This window comes from Schistocerca piceifrons, chromosome X, assembly GCF_021461385.2.
Source record: "Schistocerca piceifrons isolate TAMUIC-IGC-003096 chromosome X, iqSchPice1.1, whole genome shotgun sequence".
NCBI classification, from domain to species: Eukaryota; Metazoa; Arthropoda; class Insecta; order Orthoptera; family Acrididae; genus Schistocerca; species Schistocerca piceifrons.
Window position 1 is genome coordinate 952425383 of NC_060149.1, and position 21085 is coordinate 952446467.

Genomic DNA, 21085 nt, shown 5'->3' on the forward strand with positions numbered 1-21085 from the left:
TAGAGGACCTGAAACTGACACACCTTTGGCTCTTATTTATTCGTGCCACAAAAATAATGCCTCTTCTAACTGAGGATGTGCACCTTTTCTCATTGTTTTTCAAGATTTCACTGCGCTGCCCAATGCTTGGATGGAACAAAATTTTTCAATTCCTGATCGATTTGTCTTCCGATCAGTAATTGTACTCCTACTCTGCAGCAACTTTTGTGGGTGGCTCACCAGCTTTGATGTACTGACAACAAGTGGAAAGTGTTAGGCGGCGCACTCTAATTGTCAGTTTCGACAGGACTACGTTGCGCTGCATAGAACAATACTGTATGTACTGTACTTACAAGGAGTTCCAATAGATGGCAGTGGCATGAAACCATGCAATACGAATAAGAAACACACTAGAGCTTCAACCAACACACGCACGAATTGACAATACTTGGACTTTTGACACGCACCAGTGCACTGATTAGCACTAGATTGCCAAAAAACACCAGCAAATGCTTGGCTCCAGGTGCATGCAAATTGAAACTTGTCAAGTGTCAATGTGTCAATCTAGCTAGCCAAAAGTGTAGCTGCACGAGAGTTTACTGTACTTGTTCTCAGATGGCAGTCACAGACGTGAACAGGTTACAATGTACTCAGTACACTACACAGTGATGCTCCCTTGTAGTGGTCTGATGTAGTCAACTGGAACGTTGATTTTGAGTATGCCCTTACTTTCCAACATCAGGCCACTATCAGATCCAAATACTCCAAAAATACAGATGTTGCAAGGTTTAACCAGGTGACCAAATGGACATCCACAATGAGGTTTCTTTCAAACTCTTATCAGATAATGCTGTCTCACACCAATATGCAGCACCTTCATATCCTCCAGAGTGATGATTCAACATCTGACGCTATTCGCATCCCCTATATACCACATGATGCTTGCTAAACAGCAATAAAAACAAAGAACACTAATGAATAATGAAGGAAAAGACAGACTGTTACTTACCATAAAGAAGATACCTTAGGCTGCAGATGGGCAGAATTAAAAGACACTTACATAAAGCTTTCAGCCACAGCCTTCACCAGTAAGTAGTAATCTGTCTTTTCCAACATTGTTGATATTCCTACTGGAGTTTCCATTATTTCAAGGACACTGATGCTTTTCTGTGAGTGTTTCCTTTATGATGTTTTCTGCATTTTAGCTTCTCTTTTAAAAAGAAAAAAAAAGAAAGAAAGAAAGAAAGAAAAAGATTTGTTGCTGGAAAACTTCTGAAGTCCAATAAAGGAGTTACAACAGCCATATATGGTTATCTGGTAGACCTTGCAGAACCAAATTCTAGGGCTGAAATGTATTGTTGACCAATGGGCATTAATCAGACTGAATACTAAATAAAAAATTAAATCCAATTTTACACAAACACAGGTTCTATCACTGTTGTTTTTCGTTCTATTTTGCTCTTATGTTTGCTATGACTTGTTAAGCAGAAATTTTCTTTCTATCTATAGAGTTACATTTGCTGTAATGTATCTTACCTGCATGTTGTTACTTCTTTCTTCTCACTGCTGCCCCAATCATGGCAAGCAAGTCATCCTCACTGCATTTGCTTCGTATTGCATCTCTGAAACAACAGTTAAAACACCCGTTAAACAGTACCAGGCAATTACCACACAGTGAAATGTTGGTACACTAAAAAGGAAGAAAATCTTTGCAGAAATCTTCAACAGTAATCTTGTAGTCTGTAGTAGGCAACAGCAGGATAACAAACCCACTGGACAAGAATGGGAAAGTCATGATAGAAGTTACTTTTATTTTTATAAATAAACAGGTATCTTACAAAAATGCTCAAGAGTATACATAGGATCTTGGGCTGAAGAGGTGGAGCAGAAACTGACATTAGTTTTGTTGAAGAGGGAGTAGTGGAACACAGCACAATTTCTTGCAAAATGAAGCCGAATTTATTGATAAACTGTTAATTAATTGCCAAGCTCACTAATGTGACCATTTTACAACAGGTACTTACTGCTTGGAGTATATGTGAATTTTCAGGCTTGCCTGATAGATCTGTTGCAAAAACACTTTGGGTTCCCCACCAGATAACATTATGCAAGTCCCTCCATTAATATTTCAGTGACACAACATTTTGGCATCTTCAGGTGGTGGTGATTTCCACCATCACTGCTGCAAGATGCAACTGGCAATTTCCACGTGACAGCTTTGAAATTTATCATGTGGATGACTATGACCATCATATTTAGAATTCAGAGGATTTCATAGAATACCTGAAGATGCTTAAACTAGAACTTTCAGATCTTTTAGTTAGCTCAAATGTTATATCATTACTTACAAAAGTGCCCCTGCAGCCCTCATTAGAGATTATTAGCAGCAAGTTTGAGAAAGAAATTGTGGTGCTGTTTAAACATGTGCATACCTCATCCTATTTCTTATGTAACACCAACTACTTTGATCAAGTGGACAGTGTTCCCATGGGAGACCCTCTATTTCCCTTAGTAAATATCCAACATTCCTCCTTCTGGCAGAATGCTGAAGAGACATTTGTGGTGTGGCCCACATAATACAGACACTACCCATGTTCCTGCAGCATTTGCACTCACTCCATCTGAATATTCAGTTCACTGTGGAAGTACAATAAGATAGCAGCTTACCATTCCTGGATGTCACGGTTAGAAGAAAAGCTGACAGAACACTGGGGCATAGTCTCTACTGCAAACTGATACACGCAGAGTTATATTTGCGGTCCAAAAGTTGCCATCACCCTGCACAATGTGGTAGTGTCTTACACTCCCTGGCACATAGAGCACACGTGATCTCAGATACCGACAGTCTGCCTGGTGAACTGTAACACCTAAGAACAGTGTTCCAGCAGAATGTTTATTCTTGTAAACAGATTTGCAATGTGTTCTGAGCAAAGCAAGTTCAGTGTAGGGATGTAAATGAAGATACTTAGACAAGCACTGCAAATGGCTTTCTTCCCATATTTCAGTGGCATGTTTTCAAAAATAGAAAGAATCGCTAAGAGAAACAGAATCAAGTGTGTTTTTCGCCTACCAGCAAAACTAAGGAATTGTTTGGGTTCAGTTAAAGACAATCTTGACCTTAGAAAACACAGATCATATATAAGATCTGATGCCATTATGGGAAATCTTATATAGGGCAGACACCTCACATTGTGCAAGAACACTGTGTTCAACAGCGCTGACAAAAATGCCACCCAGTAAATTAGTGGTAGCAGAGCACTGCCTGAATACAGGGCACCACACGTTTCCCAAGAGGACTGAAATTTTATCCTCAGCATCATCACTCTAGGATTGTGTTTTTAAGAATGAGGCATGTATCCATACGATGGGCAATCTTACCAACAGGAATATGGAATTTTGACTAAGCACTGCCCAGAATCCAGCACTGACTGCCATGAAATTAAAACAGTAGAAACCAGATCCTCCGATGTATGACCTGATGCAGCACCTTGCAGAGAGTTAATTCAGCTTTTAACCACACGAGTGTCCAGAAGTGCAGTCATTGCCCACAACACATAAGCAGAAGGCTACTATGAATGGCATTTCCATCCAACTGGGAGTGCCTGTCCACACATTCGTACTCCTGCTTCTAGCCTGACAAATTTCAATTCTGCTGTGCGAATATCACCAGTCACATCTTGCAGCAGTGATGACAGGACCCACCACTACCTGAAGATGACGAACAGTTGTGTTGGTGAAATCTTGTGAGGCTTGCACAAAGTTATTCAGTGGCAAATCTGAGAAGGTTTGTATACATTATTTTTCTGTGATGCAGGTAATGTGCAGCAAAATGTGATAACTTTCTGCATTTGCCTTTTTATACATTTCAAAATACCCCAAGAATTGGTGATAAACACTGAACATATGACGTAACCAGATGACATACCCCACAGCATGTGCAGCAGTTGGGGCTGAGTGTAAAGGAATGATTGAGCAGTGCAATACTTTCATTTGAGCAAACAGAGCAAATTTCGAAAACATTTTGTAAATATGATCTGTTGTAAATGTAGATGTTACAAAATTATTGTCCCTGCTGTAATCAAGCAAAAGCAGTTCTGATTTTGTGTTCTTTGCTTCTGTCCCTTCTCTTTTTGTTTACAGACATTAGGTAGTAAAGAAAACAAAGGTCATTTAATGGCAATGATGCTATTCTGAAGTTTATACTCATCTACTTGTTATGCAATATGGTAGGTTTTCATTGTACTGTACTTTGCAAGAAATCAAGGAAACTGCAAGACCGGTAAATAAAATAATAAACTTCAATATAAATACATAATTGTTTAACACAATGAAAAAATACTGCCTGCCAGATGCAAGACTCAAATCCTGAACACCATCACTAAAGTCGCACACATGTGTCCGTAGCCACAATGATATGAATACTTGACTTGGGTTGGGATGATCAAGTGTGACAGGCCGAGAGGCTCAACCACTGCAAGCATGGCAAGGTACATCATCTGGTGACATTTGTCATTCGCTTTTGACACATTTCCCAACATTTGTATCGTATCCAACATTTGTGATCCCATGTGTCTTGTATTAAATTACTTGTCTCAGGGTCATCTACAGTGCTTTGGAGGTTTTTAAATGATAATACGCATCACCCTGTCTGTGTGTGTGTGTGTGTGTGTGTGTGTGTGTGTGTGTGTGTTTATATATATGAAACAAATACTAACAAAGAGATAGAGGGCCTGGCCAGTACTTACCTCAGCTCAGTACAGCCGATAGATACACAAAACAGAACAGAAAATTGACGTATCCTAGCTTTCGGAACTTCGTTCCTTCATCAGGAAGGAGAGAGGGGAAAAAAGGGGAAGAAGGGAAAGTGGATTCAGTTATTCACAACCCAGGTTATGAAGCAACAGGGGAAAGGTAAACAGGAAGGGTAACAAAGATGGAGGCATGGATGTCAGAGGGAAGCCAAGGTGGCTGTAATTACTGTGCCAGCTTCAAACCAAGGAGGATGAATACAGAAGTAAAGAGGCACATAGTATAAAGATAAACGCAACTGTGTAGGATGAAAAGATGCGTGAATGGCTAAAGAGGAAAGGGAAAGAGGAGAAGACTAAAGAGTAAATGGGAGTGAGGTTGGTTAACATATGTTCAGTCCAGGGGGATGGCGGGATGAAAGGATGTGTTGGAGTGCAAGTTCCCATCTCCGCAGTTCCGAGGTACTGGTGTTGGGTGGGAGAAGCCAAATGGCACATATGGTGTAGCAGGTTCCTAGGTCCCTAGAATTATGCTGGAGGGCATGCTCCGCTACTGGGTATTGGACATCTCCTAGGCGGACAGTTCGTCTGTGCCCATTCACGCGCTCAGCCAGTTTAGTTGTCGTCATACCAAAGTAAAAGGCTGTGCAGTGCAGGCATGTCAGCTGATAAATGACGTGTTGTCTCACATGTGGCCCTGCCTTGAGTTGTGTATGTTATACCAGTAGCGGGGCTGGAGTATTTGGTTGTGGGGGGATGCATGGGGCAGGTTTTGCATCGGGGTCGGTTACAGGGGTAGGAACCGCTGGGTAGAGAAGGTGGTCTGGGAATATTGTAGGGTTTGACAAGGATGTTACGGAGGTTAGGGGGTCAGCAAAAGGCAACTCTGGGTGGTGTGGGGAGAATATTGTCAAGGGATGATCTCACTTCAGGGCTTGACTTGAAAAATTCATATCCGTGGCAGAGTAATTAGTTGACGTATTCGAGGCCAGGATAATATTGGGTGAAAAGGGGGATGCTTCTGTGTGGTCTGGGGGTAGTAACATTGTTGTTGGGTGGGGAGGAATGTATTGCTTGGGAGATCTGTTTGTGGACAAGGTCTGCAGGATAGTTGTGGGAGAGGAAAGCACTGATATACAATATAATACAGGGAAACATTCCAAATGGGAAAAACATATCTAAAAACAAAGATGATGTAACATACCAAACGAAAGCATTGGTATGTTGATAGACACACAAACAAACACACACACAAAATTCAAGCTTTCGCAACCCACAGTTGCTTCATCAGGAAAGAGGGAAGGAGAGGGAAAGACGAAAGGATGTGGCTTTTAAGGGAGAGGGTAAGGAGTCATTCCAACCCCGGGAGTGGAAAGACTTACCTTAGGGGGGAAAAAGGACAGGTATACACTCACGCACGCACACACACACACACACACACACACACACACACATATATCCATCCGCACATATACAGACACAAGCAGGGTATATGTGCGGATGGATATGTGTGTGTGTGTGTGTGTGTGTGTGTGTGTGTGTGAGTGTGTGTGTGTGGCATACTGATCTGAACTATGCAGCCTTCAAATGGAAGTTTTTTGATCACTCCTTATTTTGCACCCTGCCACCTTGGCAATATGTACCGCAAATCATCAGACAGACAACCTTCCTGCATGCTTCGAGCATCCCCTGGTGCTGTTCCGAACCAATGCTAATCTTTGTAACTGTGACGAGCAGTGTGCAGATTGCATGTTTGTATCCCACAAAGAGGTGACAGTTCCCAGTGGCATGAATGGTTACTGTTTATTGACTGTCACTGAGTTGGTGAGTCATTTGCTACATTGTGGCCCACCTGTTCACTGCTAAAGCCATGCTAGTCAGTGGTAACCCCAGTCAATGATATCCTGTTGCCCATAGCAGTTCACTCTGCTGATTGTGGTAGTATTTTCCTTGAATAAATCTGCTCACAGTACACCTTTGACACTGTGGTACAAGAAAGCCCAATGACTACACACCCTTATAGAATATGTGTCTTGACCCATGGGTACCCACGATATGGCAGTGATAAAATCACCCTGTGATCAACTGTCACACTGCAGCTGTAAGCTGCACCTCCTTTTTCAGAATACTCAGGTTTATTAATTTGAAGTAAATCAGATCTTTTGAAGGAAGATTTAACAAAAAGAGCACATCCAGGAAAGGATGAAAGCATGTCTAATTAACTGGAACACAAAATTAATAATTAGTGGTGACAAAGATCCTCTGCAATAAAAAATAATGTCCACTGACTTCATGTATTAGTCTTCAAGTGACAGAATATATGTAATGGTGTCCTTCTTATTTACACTGATTAAACAATGTAAATTCCAGGTAGGAATATCAACAGTGCAGGGAAAGATAGATCACTATTTACCGTAAAGAAAATAAAGTTGCACACAGGCACAACACACAAGCAAGCACACTGCGTGCGCACGCACGCACGCACGCACACACAGAGAAAAAAAAACTGCCAAGTCCAGCAGCTAGGGGCAAGCTGCTGGAGTTGGCAGTCATATGTGTGTGACATGTGCTTGCCTGTGTGTATGAATGTGTGTGTTTCTCTGTATCTCTTTTGCTGATGAAGGCTGTGGCCGAAAGCTTTGTGTAAGTGCCTTTTTAATTGTGCCTGTCTACAATGTAACATGTCTCCTTTACAGTAAGCAGCAATCTATGTTTTCCTATATTTTTCATTTACACAGATGTAATTAACAAATCAGAGTCTATTTATTCCAGAGAAGTGACAGTTTGTTCATGACAGTTCAGCACAAATCTGATTTTTTATATACAGCAAGGCTACCTATAAATTATTCTGTGTGCCAGTGTTCATGCTGACTATAGGGATTCACACTGATCATGAGTAATTTGACATCTGGTCCTGTAAACTTACTTCTGCTCAACGTGAAAAATTCTCCAATCCACGTTTTGTAATTAACCTTAACATATAAAATAATGCACCCTTCAATATAACTGCTTATTGTCCACTTCCCATCACTCTATTCCCACTGTCAACCCAGCTGACCTCTACTTCTAATCCAAAAACCATGGTTGACTCAATGTTTGCTATTGCAAGCTATTGCTATTGCAACACAAAAGTGCCAGAGGCACTTATAATTAACTTATAATTAAAAATACTAGAAAGTAAGGCTCACCGGTTAGTTCATGTTAAGACAAACACTACAAGTGTCTAAGACACTGCGCTCTCACACAAGTACGAGGTCTGAATACATTCCAGTTACGATACACTAAACTATTTCATTCACGGTTGCAATATACATACTCTCTCCCCAATAAACAGAATAGTTATAACTCAATTGTTCACAAGTGTATATTATGACTCTTGCCACAGCTATGCAGTCAGTATGCCACAGGCGTGCCATAGAAAGGGATCAGGTTCAATTCCTTGTAGAGCCGGGAAATTCTGGTCGGTGGACAGACTGGAATAGGGTACACTCTGCTTGTAGTTCCAGCTGAGGAGCTACTCAAGTGAGAAGTAGTGTCTTCAACTTCTGGAAGTTGATAACAGCCTGGAGAGTTGTATACTGACCCCCTAACTCTCCATAGATATATAGTAGAGGACATCTCTCAAAGAGCATTGCGTGGTCTTCTGGGCCCAATGCAGAGTTCCTTTATCAATGTATATTGTATATCACCACTTGTACACACTCATCAGCACAGTACCATATTGTCTCTTCACGTGGCAAATTTTTATTCCCTTGTTTCCAGATCAACATTTTTCCTCTTCTTCTTCTTCTTCTTCTTTTTTTTTCTTACTATCATTTCTTGTACCACACATATTCCACACGGTTTATGCTCACTCCTTCAATGATGCTGCCCATCCTTCTCTAGTGTGCGAGTTGTCCCTGCTTTCCTGCGTGTTTGTTGGTTTAAACACCCTTGTTTCAAAAGAGAGTGACAGCTTAGATACAGTCTTGTCAACATTTTGTATTTTTATTTAGCAATTATTGTTTGAGCCTTATAGGCGAATGTCACAAGATATTGTCAACCACTGCATTCACTAGATTGGAATGGGGTTCATGGTAACTTATCAATTCATTTTTTAAGTTGCTGTTATCTTTTTCATCCTATCTTGGACTAGCTTTTCCATACTCCCACTCTATTTTACGTAGTCAAACAGTTATCTGCCCTTGCAAACTTGCTCCTTTACTACCAAGTTAACTAATACTGGGCAGCCTAACAGAAGTTCCAATATCCAGTCTTTCACCACAATTCACCTACACACACTTTTCACTCACTGATTTTCTTTTTTCAATGTCATAAATATTTTGCTTTCACAGACTGCTGTGCTTTGAACATAAAATTGTAGGAACATTTGCCTCACATGTCAGTTTTTTTTTTTTTTTTATTTATTAAAGAATATGTTCCTTGCTTATTCCTATCTGCTTCTGATACATTTCCATTCTCACTTTTATTTTGTTTTGATCCATTTCTTTTTTCTTTGATAGACAAGTCAAACAACAATGGCAATATGTTGCAGCTCCCTGTGTTTCACCCTACTTACTACGAACTTACTTTTCTTAGCTTCCAATTTCATTAGTCATTTGGTTTCTAAGATACTTAAATTAATTGTTTGACCCTGTATTTTTATATCTTATTTTACCTTCGGTTGATAAAGGATTTCTGTTATGCTCACAAAGAGAGAGCTGATTCTTCCCACCCCCTACCCCCCTTACCTTGTCCTGAAACAAACTTATCGCCAAGTATCTTGCAGTTTTTTCCCTATTATTAATCTCTTAGTCTAGTCATCAATTTAAAAGTGTCAGTTGTTGGTCCCATTGTCTAATAATTTGTACATTTATACACATGAAGTTCCAATTTTTATTTGGAACATATAGACTCTGATAATCATGAATCACAGTTCAAATGGCTCTGGGCACTATGGGACTTAAAATCTGAGCTAAGGCAGGATTCAAACCTGCGACCGTAGCAGTCGCGCGGTTCTGGACTGAAGTGCCTAGAACCGCTCGGCAACGGTGGCTGGCAAATCATAGTTACAATCACATGGACAGAAATACTGTGTTAACTTTATTAAAACCTAGGGACATAGCTAAAAATGTCTTTACATAATTTCCAGTCCTGATTACTTTCCTTTAATTTAATCTCACAAATAGGTTAGTGTAACATGATGTTGACAGAGGCAAATTATATATACTCACAAATTATTTAGCTAGAGGTATCTGGTATGTATGTCTGGGAGGGAGGAGGGTGCAAGCTGAAAACTTCAAGAAAAGATTACTCATTTCATACCTGCTGGATTTAACTGCAGTTTATCTCTTCCATATACCAACCACATACCTAATGTGCATGGCAAACAGTTTAAAAGTATTATTCTATACTCAGCATTTGGAACTATCAGTTCCTTCATGAGATAGGAAAGAGGGATAAGTTCCTGAAGGTCTGAAAGGTCACTCGGACTCCACGACTAATGTGAGGACAAGAGGAACGAATGTGTCTATAAGAAGTTTTGGAATTTCACCTCTTGAATGTAAAATACTGATCAGTCTGTCAGTCTTCTAGTAATTTTATGGTTTCCTCACATGAAATTTCACTTGGACACGATTATTCTATGTTTCATCACTCACCTGAGAGATATCTCTGAATTCCCAAAGAGACACACCTCCAAATTGCCATCAGCTGTTATCCGTAAACGGTTGCACGTGCCACAGAAGTGTTCACTCATTGAGGTAATAAATCCCACACATCCCTTGAAGCCCAGGACATGGTATGCCTGCAAAAAGAAATTGTAAAAAAATAGCTACTGCTGTTGTGAAAATACTATAAATGTGTTGCTCACCAAGTGGAGGAAGGAGAAAACGTGCATTAAGGGGAGTTTGAACACCCTATCCTGACAATGTTAAATTTAGTGACTTAACTTCCCCGTATTTCAGGAACAACTGTAGCCATTGACAAGAAACTTTTACAGCACATTAAACTATATGTTCTGAGTCTTACAATAATTGCATTTCAGCCACTGCTTTTGGAAATACAATTTTTTAATTACACAGTTAAAATTTTGTGTACTTTTTTGTATGTTATTCTAAATAATTTTATTTATACATAACATTATGTTTTTCTTTTAGTTAAGAAGACTCAGGATATGTATGTTATTACTCCCTGAAAATTTGAATTCGCTACTCGAAGTAGTTTCTGAGATTTAGGGAAAAATGCAAGAGAAAATGTAAATTTTCAGGAAGAGTTTTTAAAGTTTTAATAGACTGTAACTCAATATATGCTTAACATTTTATTTTTAGTCACTCAGAAGCACCCTGCACCATAATGTATATCATCCTCTTGATCTTTTTTAAGTTTTTTCTTGTTTTCTTCTTTCTGGACTCCGTAGAGGCCAACTGTGCTGCATACTTTGCTTTACCAATGCAAACCTTGTCCATCCATTCAAATTCTCTGATGCAGTTTGCTCCAGAATTAATTCCCATATGTTGTAGCACTTTCACGCTACCAATGTTGCCATCATTAAAAGCAATAACAGCATAACTGACCCCCACTTTAGTGTCTTCATTACGAGAAAATCATTTTCTGGTCTACATCTACATCTACATCCATACTCCTCAAGCCACCTGACGGTGTAGGGTACCTTGAGTACCTCTATTGGTTCTCCCTTCTATTCCAGTCTCGTATTGTTTGTGGAAAGAAGGATTGTCAGAATGCCTCTGTGCGGGCTCTAATCTCTCTCACTTTATCCTCATGGTCTCTTCGCAGGATATACGTAGGAAGGAGCAATATACTGCTTGACTCCTCGGTGAAGGTATGTTCTCGAAACTTCAACAAAAGCCCATACCGAGCTACTGAGCATCTCTTCTGCAGAGTCTTCCACTGGAGTTTATCTAACATCTCTGTAACGCTTTCGTGATTACTAAATGATCCTATAACGAAGCATGCTGCTCTCTGTTGGATCTTCTCTATCTCTTCTATCAACCCTATCTGGTACGGATCCCACACTGCTGAGCAGTATTCAAACAGTGGGCGAACAAGTGTACTGTAACCTAATTCCTTTGTTTTCGGATTGCATTTCCTTAGGATTCTTCCAACGAATCTCAGTCTGGCATCTGATTTACCGACGATCAACTTTATATGATCATTCCATTTTAAATCACTCCTAATGCATACTCCCAGATAATTTATGGAATTAACTGCTTCCAATTGCTGACCTGCTATATTGTAGCTAAATGATATGGGATCTTTCTTTCTATGTATTCGCAGCACATTACACTTGTCTACATTGAGATTCAATTGCCATTCCCTGCACCGTGCATCAATTCGCTGCAGATCATCCTGCATTTCAGTACAATTTTCCATTGTTGCAACCTCTCGATATACCACAGCATCATCCGCAAAAAGCCTCAGTGAACTTCCGATGTCATTCACAAGGTCATTTATGTACGTTGTGAATAGCAACTGTCCTACGACACGCCCCTGCAGCACACCTGAAATCACTCTTACTTCGGAAGACTTCTCTCCATTGAGAATGACATGCTGCGTTCTGTTATCTAGCAACTCTTCAATCCAATCACATAATTGGTCTGATAGTCCATATGCTCTTACTTTGTTCATTAAACGATTGCGGGGAACTGTATCGAACGCCTTGCGGATGTCAAGAAACACAGCATCTATTTGGGAACCCGTGTCTATGGCCCTCTGAGTCTCGTGGACGAATAGCGCGAGCTGGGTTTCACACGATCGTCTTTTTCGAAACCCATGCTGATTCCTACAGAGTAGATTTCTAGTTTACAGAAAAGTCATAATACTCGAACATAATACATGTTCTAAAATTCTACAACTGATCGACGTTAGAGATATAGGTCTATAGTTCTGCACTTCTGTTCGACGTCCCTTCTTGAAAACGGGGATGACCTGTGCCCTTTTCCAATTCTTTGGAACGCTATGCTCTTGTAGAGACCTACGGTACACTGCTGCAAGAAGGGGGACAAGTTCCTTCGCATACTCTGTGTAAAACTGAACTGGTATCCCATAAGGTCCAGCGGCCTTTCCTCTTTTGAGTGATTTTTATTGTTTCTTTATCCCTCTGTCATCTATTTCAATATCTACCATTTTGTCATCTGTGTGACAATCTAGAGAAGGAACTACAGTGCAGTCTTCCTCTGTGAAACAGCTTTGGAAAAAGACATTTAGTATTTCGGCCTTTAGTCCATCATCCTCTGTTTCAGTACCTTTTTGGTCACAGAGTGTCTGGACATTTTGTTTTGATCCACCTACCGCTTTGACATAAGAGCAAAATTTCTTAGGATTTTCTGCCAAGTCAGTACATAGAACTTTACTTTCGAATTCATTTAATGCCCCTCGCATGGCCCTCCTCACATTACATTTCGCCTCACGTAATTTTTGTTTGTCTGCAAGGTGTTGGCTATGTTTATGTTTGCTGTGAAGTTCCCTTTGCTTCCGCAGCAGTTTTCTAACTCGGTTGTTGTACCACGCTGGCTCTTTTCCATCTCTTACGATCTTGCTTGGCACATACTCATCTAATGCATATTGTACGATGGTTTTGAACTTTGTCCACTGATCCTCAACACTATCTGTACTTAAAACAGAACTTTTGTGTTGAGCCGTCAGGTACTCTGAAATCTGATTTTTGTCACTTTTGCTAACCAGAAAAATCTTCGTACCTTTTTTAATATTTCTATTTACGGCTGAAATCATTGATGCAGTAACCACTTTATGATCGCTGATTCCCTGTTCTGCGTTAACTGTTTCAAATAGTTCAGGTCTGTTTGTCACTAGAAGGTCTAATATGTTATTGCCACGAGTCGGTTCTCTGTTTAACTGCTCAAGGTAGTTTTCAGATAAAGCTCTTAAAAAATTTCACTGGATTCTTTGCCCCTGCCATCCGTTATGAAAGTTTGAGTCTCCCAGTCTATATCCGGCAAATTAAAATCTCCACCCAGAACTATAACATGGTGGGCAAATCTACTCGAAATATTTTCCAAATTATCCTTCAGGTGCTCAGCCACAAAAGCTGCTGAGCCAGGGGGCCTATAGAGACATCCAATGACCATGTCTGAGTCTGCTTTAACCGTGACCTTCACCCAAATTATTTCACATTTCGGATCTCTGTCAATTTCTTTTGATACTATTGCACTTCTTATCGCTTTAAACATGCCTCCCCCTTCACTGTCCAGCCTGTCTCTGCGGTATACATTCCAATCTGAGTTTAGAATTTATTAATGTTTACATCTGGTTTCAGACAACTTTCTGTCCTTAGTACTACGTGGGCATTGTGACCGTTTATTAATCAGAGCAGTTCTGGGACCTTTCTATAGATGCTCCTGCAGTTTACTATTAGCACATTAATATTGTTATTCCCTGTTGCATTTTGTCTACTTCTACCTTGCCGCATCTCAGGAGGTGTCTTGTTGGGCCTAGGGAGGGAAGTCTCTAACCTAAAAAACCCACATGTGCACTCCACACATACTCCGCTACCCTTGTAGCCGCTTCCTGCATGTAGTGCACGCGTGACCTATTCAGGGGGACCCTACTTTTCTCCACCCGATAGCGGAGGTCGAGAAATTTGCACCCCAAATCTCCGCAGAATCGTCTGAGCCCCTGGTTTAAGCCTTCCACTCGGCTCCAAACCAGAGGACCACTATCGGTTCTGGGAACGATACTACAAATAGTTAGCTCAGATTCCACCCCGCGAGGCTTTCCGCCTTCACCAACTCCGCTAACCGCCTGTACGAACTGAGGATGACCTCTGAACCCAGACGGCAGGAGTCATTGGTGCCGACATGAGCAACAATTTGCAGTCGGGTGCACCCAGTGCTCTCTATCACTGCCGGCACGGCCTCCTCCACATCTCGGATGAGACCCCTGGCAAGCAGACAGAGTGAACACTGACCTTCTTCCCCGACCTTTCCGCTATTTCCCTAAGGGGCTCCATCACCCGCCTAACGTTGGAGCTCCCAATAACTAATAAACCCCTCCCCCCATGTGCCTGCTCGGACCTTGCTGAAGGAGTGGCCACATGTCCACTCACAGGCAGAATGGGCGATGCCACACGGCCAGCCTCCACACTGACCCTCCGCCTCGTGCGCCGCAAACGCCGCTGAACCCGCCACTCCCCTTGCGAACAGAGTGGCCCAACCGCGCCCGGTACCCGCAAAGATGTGTCAACAGCAGGGTCAGTGGGTGAAGCATGTAACACCTGGGGTGTACCATGCAACGCACCAGACTCCCCACTGCCACTACACTCCGAGGCAGCAGCCAGAAGACGGCTAACCACGGCCATCAACACGTTCAGCTGTTCGCGAACAGTGGCCAGCTCCTCCTGTGTCCGTACACAGCAGTCTCACATCCTATCCATACTAAGAAATCAATTTACTGTAGAGAGTTAATAAACTTATAACTGGACTGCTAATTCACTAAAGGCGGCTGATAGTTGACTAAACTGTGGTTACTAGACACTTCCTGTAGAAAACAATGAAAATAGCACTACCTGTCTCTGGACTGTATTCAAAACAAACACTAGCACTACTGGCACTATGGCTGACTAAACGGACTCTCTCTGACTGTATTCAAAACAAACACAAAATCTATGGAACACTATTACTAGCACTCGACAATTAAAGCTTCCTAAAAGCAAAAACACACGGAAGAAGAAGTGACAAGTAAGAAAAATAGAGTTAAAACTTAAACTAGCGTAACTCACTGCACAGCAGACGTGACGCAGACGGCAGTTACGATGACACTGACACTATAAGATTATTGAACGACTCATTGGGATTTTGAGTCTGACAATGCAGACACTTCTTCAATAATTCAGGATTGGCAGGTCTCTGTAAACAGGTTTTATGATATCCACAACTGCTGCTGGGATAGAATGTTTATGGCTGTATGACCTGTTTGAGTACTGGGCATTGCGGTAATTGCACCATGAACGAGATCCAGGAGGGCAAAGATGGTGTACTGGTTTATCATCAGCTGACAGTCTCTGGAAGAAGGTAGCCCATACTGCCTGCTTCATTTTCAACAAATCCTCAGTATTATTTCTAATGGCAATCTCATAATACTGTTGTAGTTCATCAATCATTTTGTCTGTCAGCCTGCTTCTTATGGTCTTACCACCTGAAAGTTTCTTGTCTCTCAAACTTTGTTTCAACTTCCTCAATCTGGTACCCATCCTCTTCTGGACATGACCAACACGTTCCATTTCTGTGATAAGCTTCTCACCATAAGGCTGAGTGGCTACTACACTGTTATATGCATTTGAGTCTGCCTAACCTAAGAACTTAGTGTAACACACTCGCCTTTAGTTTACAGATCGATTATAAATTTCAACAGCTGCACAGGCCTCCGTACGACTAGTTGTCCTTCATAATTTCTGTCACAGATATGCCCTTCTTCATTCCCTGGTTTATACTTATAACAATGTTTGGTTAAAATCTGGAAATCTATTAGCTTTCCAGTATCCACACTGGTCACTGTAGCAACAGAATTCTTAGAACTGCAGCTGCGCTTCTACCAAGTGCCCCAAAAGCTACTGATATGTCAATCATACCATCGTTTATTTCAGCAGCTTCATTTGCAGCACCCTTAATTGACTCACATGCAGCTGATTTCACAGCAGCTCCAATAAATCCTGCATACTTGTCCATTTTACAAAGTGGGCGTGGCATATACATCATGACACACATTGTTTCTGCTGCAGTGTGTCCTTTGCCAATAGCTCTCAATCCATAAAACCACCTAACATTTATTTCAAAATAATTATCTTTACACTTATCAGAATTTCAAAATGAATGAGTATATTTGCAACTGGCAGAATTAATGATAAGTTTCCTGGCTTGTCCATTTGATACCTCAATGTCTTCATGTAAACTAACTGGCCCTCCACATACATACAGCACACACATTCACATAACATCCCTATTAGGATGTGTAAATGTATCAGAATATAACCTAACCTACCGTTTACATGAGGTTGTTTTGAGATAACTGTGTTATTACTATGTTTCATTTTAATCTTCGAAGCACTAATGGGTGTTTCTCTAGATACTCATGAGTTTGCCAGTATTTCATTGTCTGTAACTTAACACACCACATGCTGAACACAATGTTTCTCTTTATTCAAAAATTTATTACCATGAAACCCACATTTCTTAAAAACACTTCATTTTGGAGTCATACTTTTTGAGAAATTTACCAGCCTATTCGTCACTTTTCCTCGGAAAAACGTTAGCACTTCGATATACAAAGCATGTTTATACTATGAAAAGATACGATCCTATTTTTGACACTGCTACCAATACAAACACATAACTTAACCTTCATAACACAGCAATCCACAGCTTTCTACAGGGTGGTCCATTGATAGTGACTAGGCCAAATATCTCACGAAATAAGCATCAAATGAAAAAACTACAAAGAACAAAATTCGTCTAGCTTGAAGGGAGAAACCAGATGGTGCTATGGTTGGCCTGCTAGATGGCACTGCCATAGGTCAAACTCATATCAACTGCATTTTTTAAAAATAGGAATCCCCATTTTTTTATTAGATGTTCATTTAGTACGTAAAGAAATATGAATGTTTTAGCTGGACCACTTTTTTCGCTTTGTGATAGATGGGGCTGTAATAGTCAAAAATGGTTCAAATGGCTCTGAGCACTATGGGACTTAACTTCTGAGGTCATCAGTCCCCTAGAACTTAGAACTTCTTAAACCTAACTAACCTAAGGACATCACACACATCCATGCCCGAGGCAGGATTCGAACCTGCGACCGTAGCGGTCGCGCATTTCCAGACTGTAGTGCCTAGCACCGCTCGGCCACTCCAGCCAGCTGCTGTAATAGTCACAAACATGTAAGTATGTGGTATCACATAACATTCCGCCAGTGCGGACGGTATTTGCTTCATGATACATTACCCGTGTTAAAATGGACTGTTTACCAATTGTGGAAAAGGTCGATATCGTGTTGATGTATGGCTATTGTGATCAAAATGCCCAAGGGGCGTGTGCTATGTATGCTGCTCGGTATCCTGGATGACATCATCGTAGTGTCCGGACCATTCGCCGGATAGTTACATTATTTAAGGAAACAGGAAGTGTCCAGTCTCATGTGAAACACCAACCACGACCTGCAACAAATGATGATGCCCTAGTAGGTGTTTTAGCTGCTGGGGCAGCTAATCCACACATCAGTAGCAGACAAATTGCGCAAGAATTGGGAATCTCAAAAACGTCAGTGTTGAGAATGCTACATCAACATCGATTGCACCCGTACCATATTTCTATGCACCAGGAATTGCATGGCGATGACATTGAACGTCATGTACAGTTCTGCCACAGGGCACAAGAGAAATTACGGGACGATGAAAGATTTTTTGCATGCGTTCTATTTAGCGATGAAGCATCATTCACCAACAGCAGTAACCTAAACCGCCATAATATGCACTATTGGCCAACGGAAAATCTACGATGGCAGCAACAAGTGGAACAGCAGCGACCTTGGCAGGTTAATGTATTGTGTGGCATTAAGGGAGGAAGGATAATTGGCCCCCATTTTATCGATGGCAATCTAAATGGTGCAATGTATGCTGATTTCCTGTGTAATGTTCTACCAATGTTACTACAAGATGTTTCACTGCATGACAGAATGGCGATGTACTTCCAACATGATGGATGTCCGGCACATAGTTTGCGTGCGGTTGAAGCAGCATTGAATAGCATATTTCATGACAGGTGGATTGGTCATCAAAGCACCATACCATGGCTCGCACATTCACCGGATCTGACGTCCCCAGATTTCTTTCTGTGGGGAAAGTTGAAGGATATTTGCTATCATGATCCACCGACAATGCCTGACAACATGCGTCAGTGCATTGTCAATGCATGTGCGAACATTACGGAAGGCGAACTACTCACTGTTGAGAGGAATGTCATTACATGTATTGCCAAAGGCATTGAGGTTGACAGACATCATTTTGAGCATTTATTGCATTAATGTGGTATTTACAGGTAATCACGCCGTAACAGCATGCGTTCTTAGAAATGATAAGTTCACAAAGGTACATGTATCACATTGGAACAACCGAAATAAAATGTTCAAATGTACCTACATTCTGTATTTTAATTTAAAAAACCTACCTGTTACCAACTGTTCGTCTAAAATTATGAGACATATGTTTGTGACTATTACAGCGCCATCTATCACAAAGCGAAGAAAGTGGTCCAAGTAAAACATTCATATTTCTTTACGTATTACACGAATATGTAATAAAAAATGGAGTTCCTATTTAAAAAAACACAGTTGATATCAGTTTGATCTATGGCAGTGCCTTATAGCAGCCCAACCATTGCGCCAGCTGGTTTCCCCTTTCGAGCTAGACAAATTTTGTTCTTTGTAGTTTTTTCATTTGACACTTATTTCGTGAGATATTTGGCCCGGTCACGATCAATGGACTACCCTGTATATAAAAAATTACCGATTTTATTAGGTCTTGAAGTAATGCATGTAAAAATTTTAACATTTTCAACTGGTGTAGATTATATTTTAGAAAATAAAATAAAATACTTCCCACGCAAGTTTATAAGTACTATACATTTCATTTTATTTGGAAAATTGCAAATTTTATAATCAGATAAAAACCCGAAAAAAAGAACAAGAATGTTTTCCCCTTCTAACTCCCCTTAAAGTTACGGAAATGTGCTAGCTTTCGGAGCCAGTGGCTTCTTCTTCTGGCAGAAACAATGAAGGGGATGGAAAAGGGAAGTAAGAAAAGGATTGTCAAGGTTTAGGAAATGGGGAGAGTTGCAGAAAAGCTGCAGAGAAACCCAGGCCAGGACAGACTTACTGAATGGGATGAGAAATATGTAACTAACCCAGTCCATCTCTCATACCACCAGCAGATGTGAAGTATTCTTGTGATTGGTAGTAAGCCATAAACATTAAATTATTTTCAATGTATGTTCATATGTAATACTTCACGTACCTTTGAGGTATCATTGGGCCCATTGGGAAGAGGATCAAAATCAGGCCACTGCTTTCTAATTATTTGGAGCATTTCACTAAATGAGACCATCTTCCCATCATTCCATTTGTTGCCGCTGAAAGGCATGTACTCGATAAATCTTACATCAACATTTTACTCTTTTGTTAACTCCACAAAACTGCACACTTCATCTTCATTAAAATCTCACATTAAAACACAATTCATCTGTGGAAGAAAGACACCATTAAAAACTTGGTATCAGATAAAGCTTGGTTTACACAGAGTTTGAAAGACTTTTCGATAGGCAACTCATCCTACTCTATAGATGAATATCTTAACAGTGGCTGTTAGGCCAGCTTAAATAAGAATGTCTGTTAGATTTCAGTTCTGAGAGCACTTTGTCATAACAGTCAAGATTATGTACTTTTTGTTTGATAAATTTATTAATAGTGCATAACAATGTTTCAGTCTGACAGCGTATCAATTCTGAAAATATTAACTGTTCCAGTTTGTATTGTATTCACCTAGTTTGACAATCTCCTGACAAATGATCAGGGTATTCAAATGTTTTATATTTTTTATGTTATACTTTCTGGCATGTTACTCACCCATGAGAATCATCTCATGTTTTGGGTCTTGGAACAAAAGCTGAATCTAATCTAATCTAACCTACAAAATAATGGTTCTACAAGTCTGTTGTTATATTTGTATACCTCACTGATTCTGTTAAATTAATCTTTTTCTCTCTTTTTAGAGAATGTGGGAATTTATCTTAGCATGCCAAGCTGTTAACCTTCTTAACAATTTACGAAAATTAAACTACATACATCTCCAATCTTTTTCCCCACTCCAACGCACACATCTTTTGCTGAAGGTATTATTTTAACTATTACATTAAATTATGAAGCTTTCTTGAAACTGTGCTGCCATTTGTGAAACAACTTTAAAAGTGTTCTCAAGATAAAAGGTCTTCACAAAAAGAGCATTCAGTATCTGTGCAGGTGGTAACACTGACAGCCTTCATATAAACAAACCCAAATGGTAGAACATCCTTATTTACACACACATGCAATGGTAGAAAAAAGGAAAAGAGCACACCTTTCATTCAAGCATTGAATATATAAACTGATGAGACAAAACACTATGACCTCCTGTTTGATAATGTGTTTGTCCACTGTTGGAACACAATACAGCAGTGATTTTGTGTGGGACAAGTTCAACAAATTTCAGGTATGTTCCCAGCATTATGTGAGGTATGTTCCCAGCATTATGCAGCACCACATGTCTAAGCACAGGTCATGTAATTCCCATAAATTGGAGATCAGTGGTTTCTGGGTGCAGA

The 21085-nt window shown here is 40.5% G+C and overlaps 1 protein-coding gene across 1 annotated transcript; it reads right to left on the reverse strand.

Moving 5' to 3' along the window:
- Positions 1-1525: 1525 nt before the first annotated feature.
- LOC124722800 (molybdenum cofactor biosynthesis protein 1-like) lies at positions 1526-19869 on the reverse strand. The gene is made up of 3 exons (XM_047247932.1): positions 19744-19869; positions 10367-10512; positions 1526-1601 (listed from the first exon to the last, which is right to left on the reverse strand). Exons 1-3 carry the CDS (start codon positions 19867-19869, stop codon positions 1526-1528), a joined length of 348 nt encoding a protein of 115 aa, XP_047103888.1.
- Between the last annotated feature and the right edge of the window lie 1216 nt (positions 19870-21085).

What these genes read in the sequence shown, in the direction of transcription:
- LOC124722800 (XM_047247932.1), bottom strand. Translation starts at nt 19,869, where the DNA reads ATGCCTTTCAGCGGCAACAAATGGAATGATGGGAAGATGGTCTCATTT. An exon ending in GGCCCAATGATACCTCAAAG is followed by an intron (nt 10,513 to 19,743) that starts GTACGTGAAGTA and finishes TTCTTTTTGCAG; the next exon opens with GCATACCATGTCCTGGGCTT. An exon ending in AATTCAGAGATATCTCTCAG is followed by an intron (nt 1,602 to 10,366) that starts GTGAGTGATGAA and finishes CTGTTGTTTCAG; the next exon opens with AGATGCAATACGAAGCAAAT.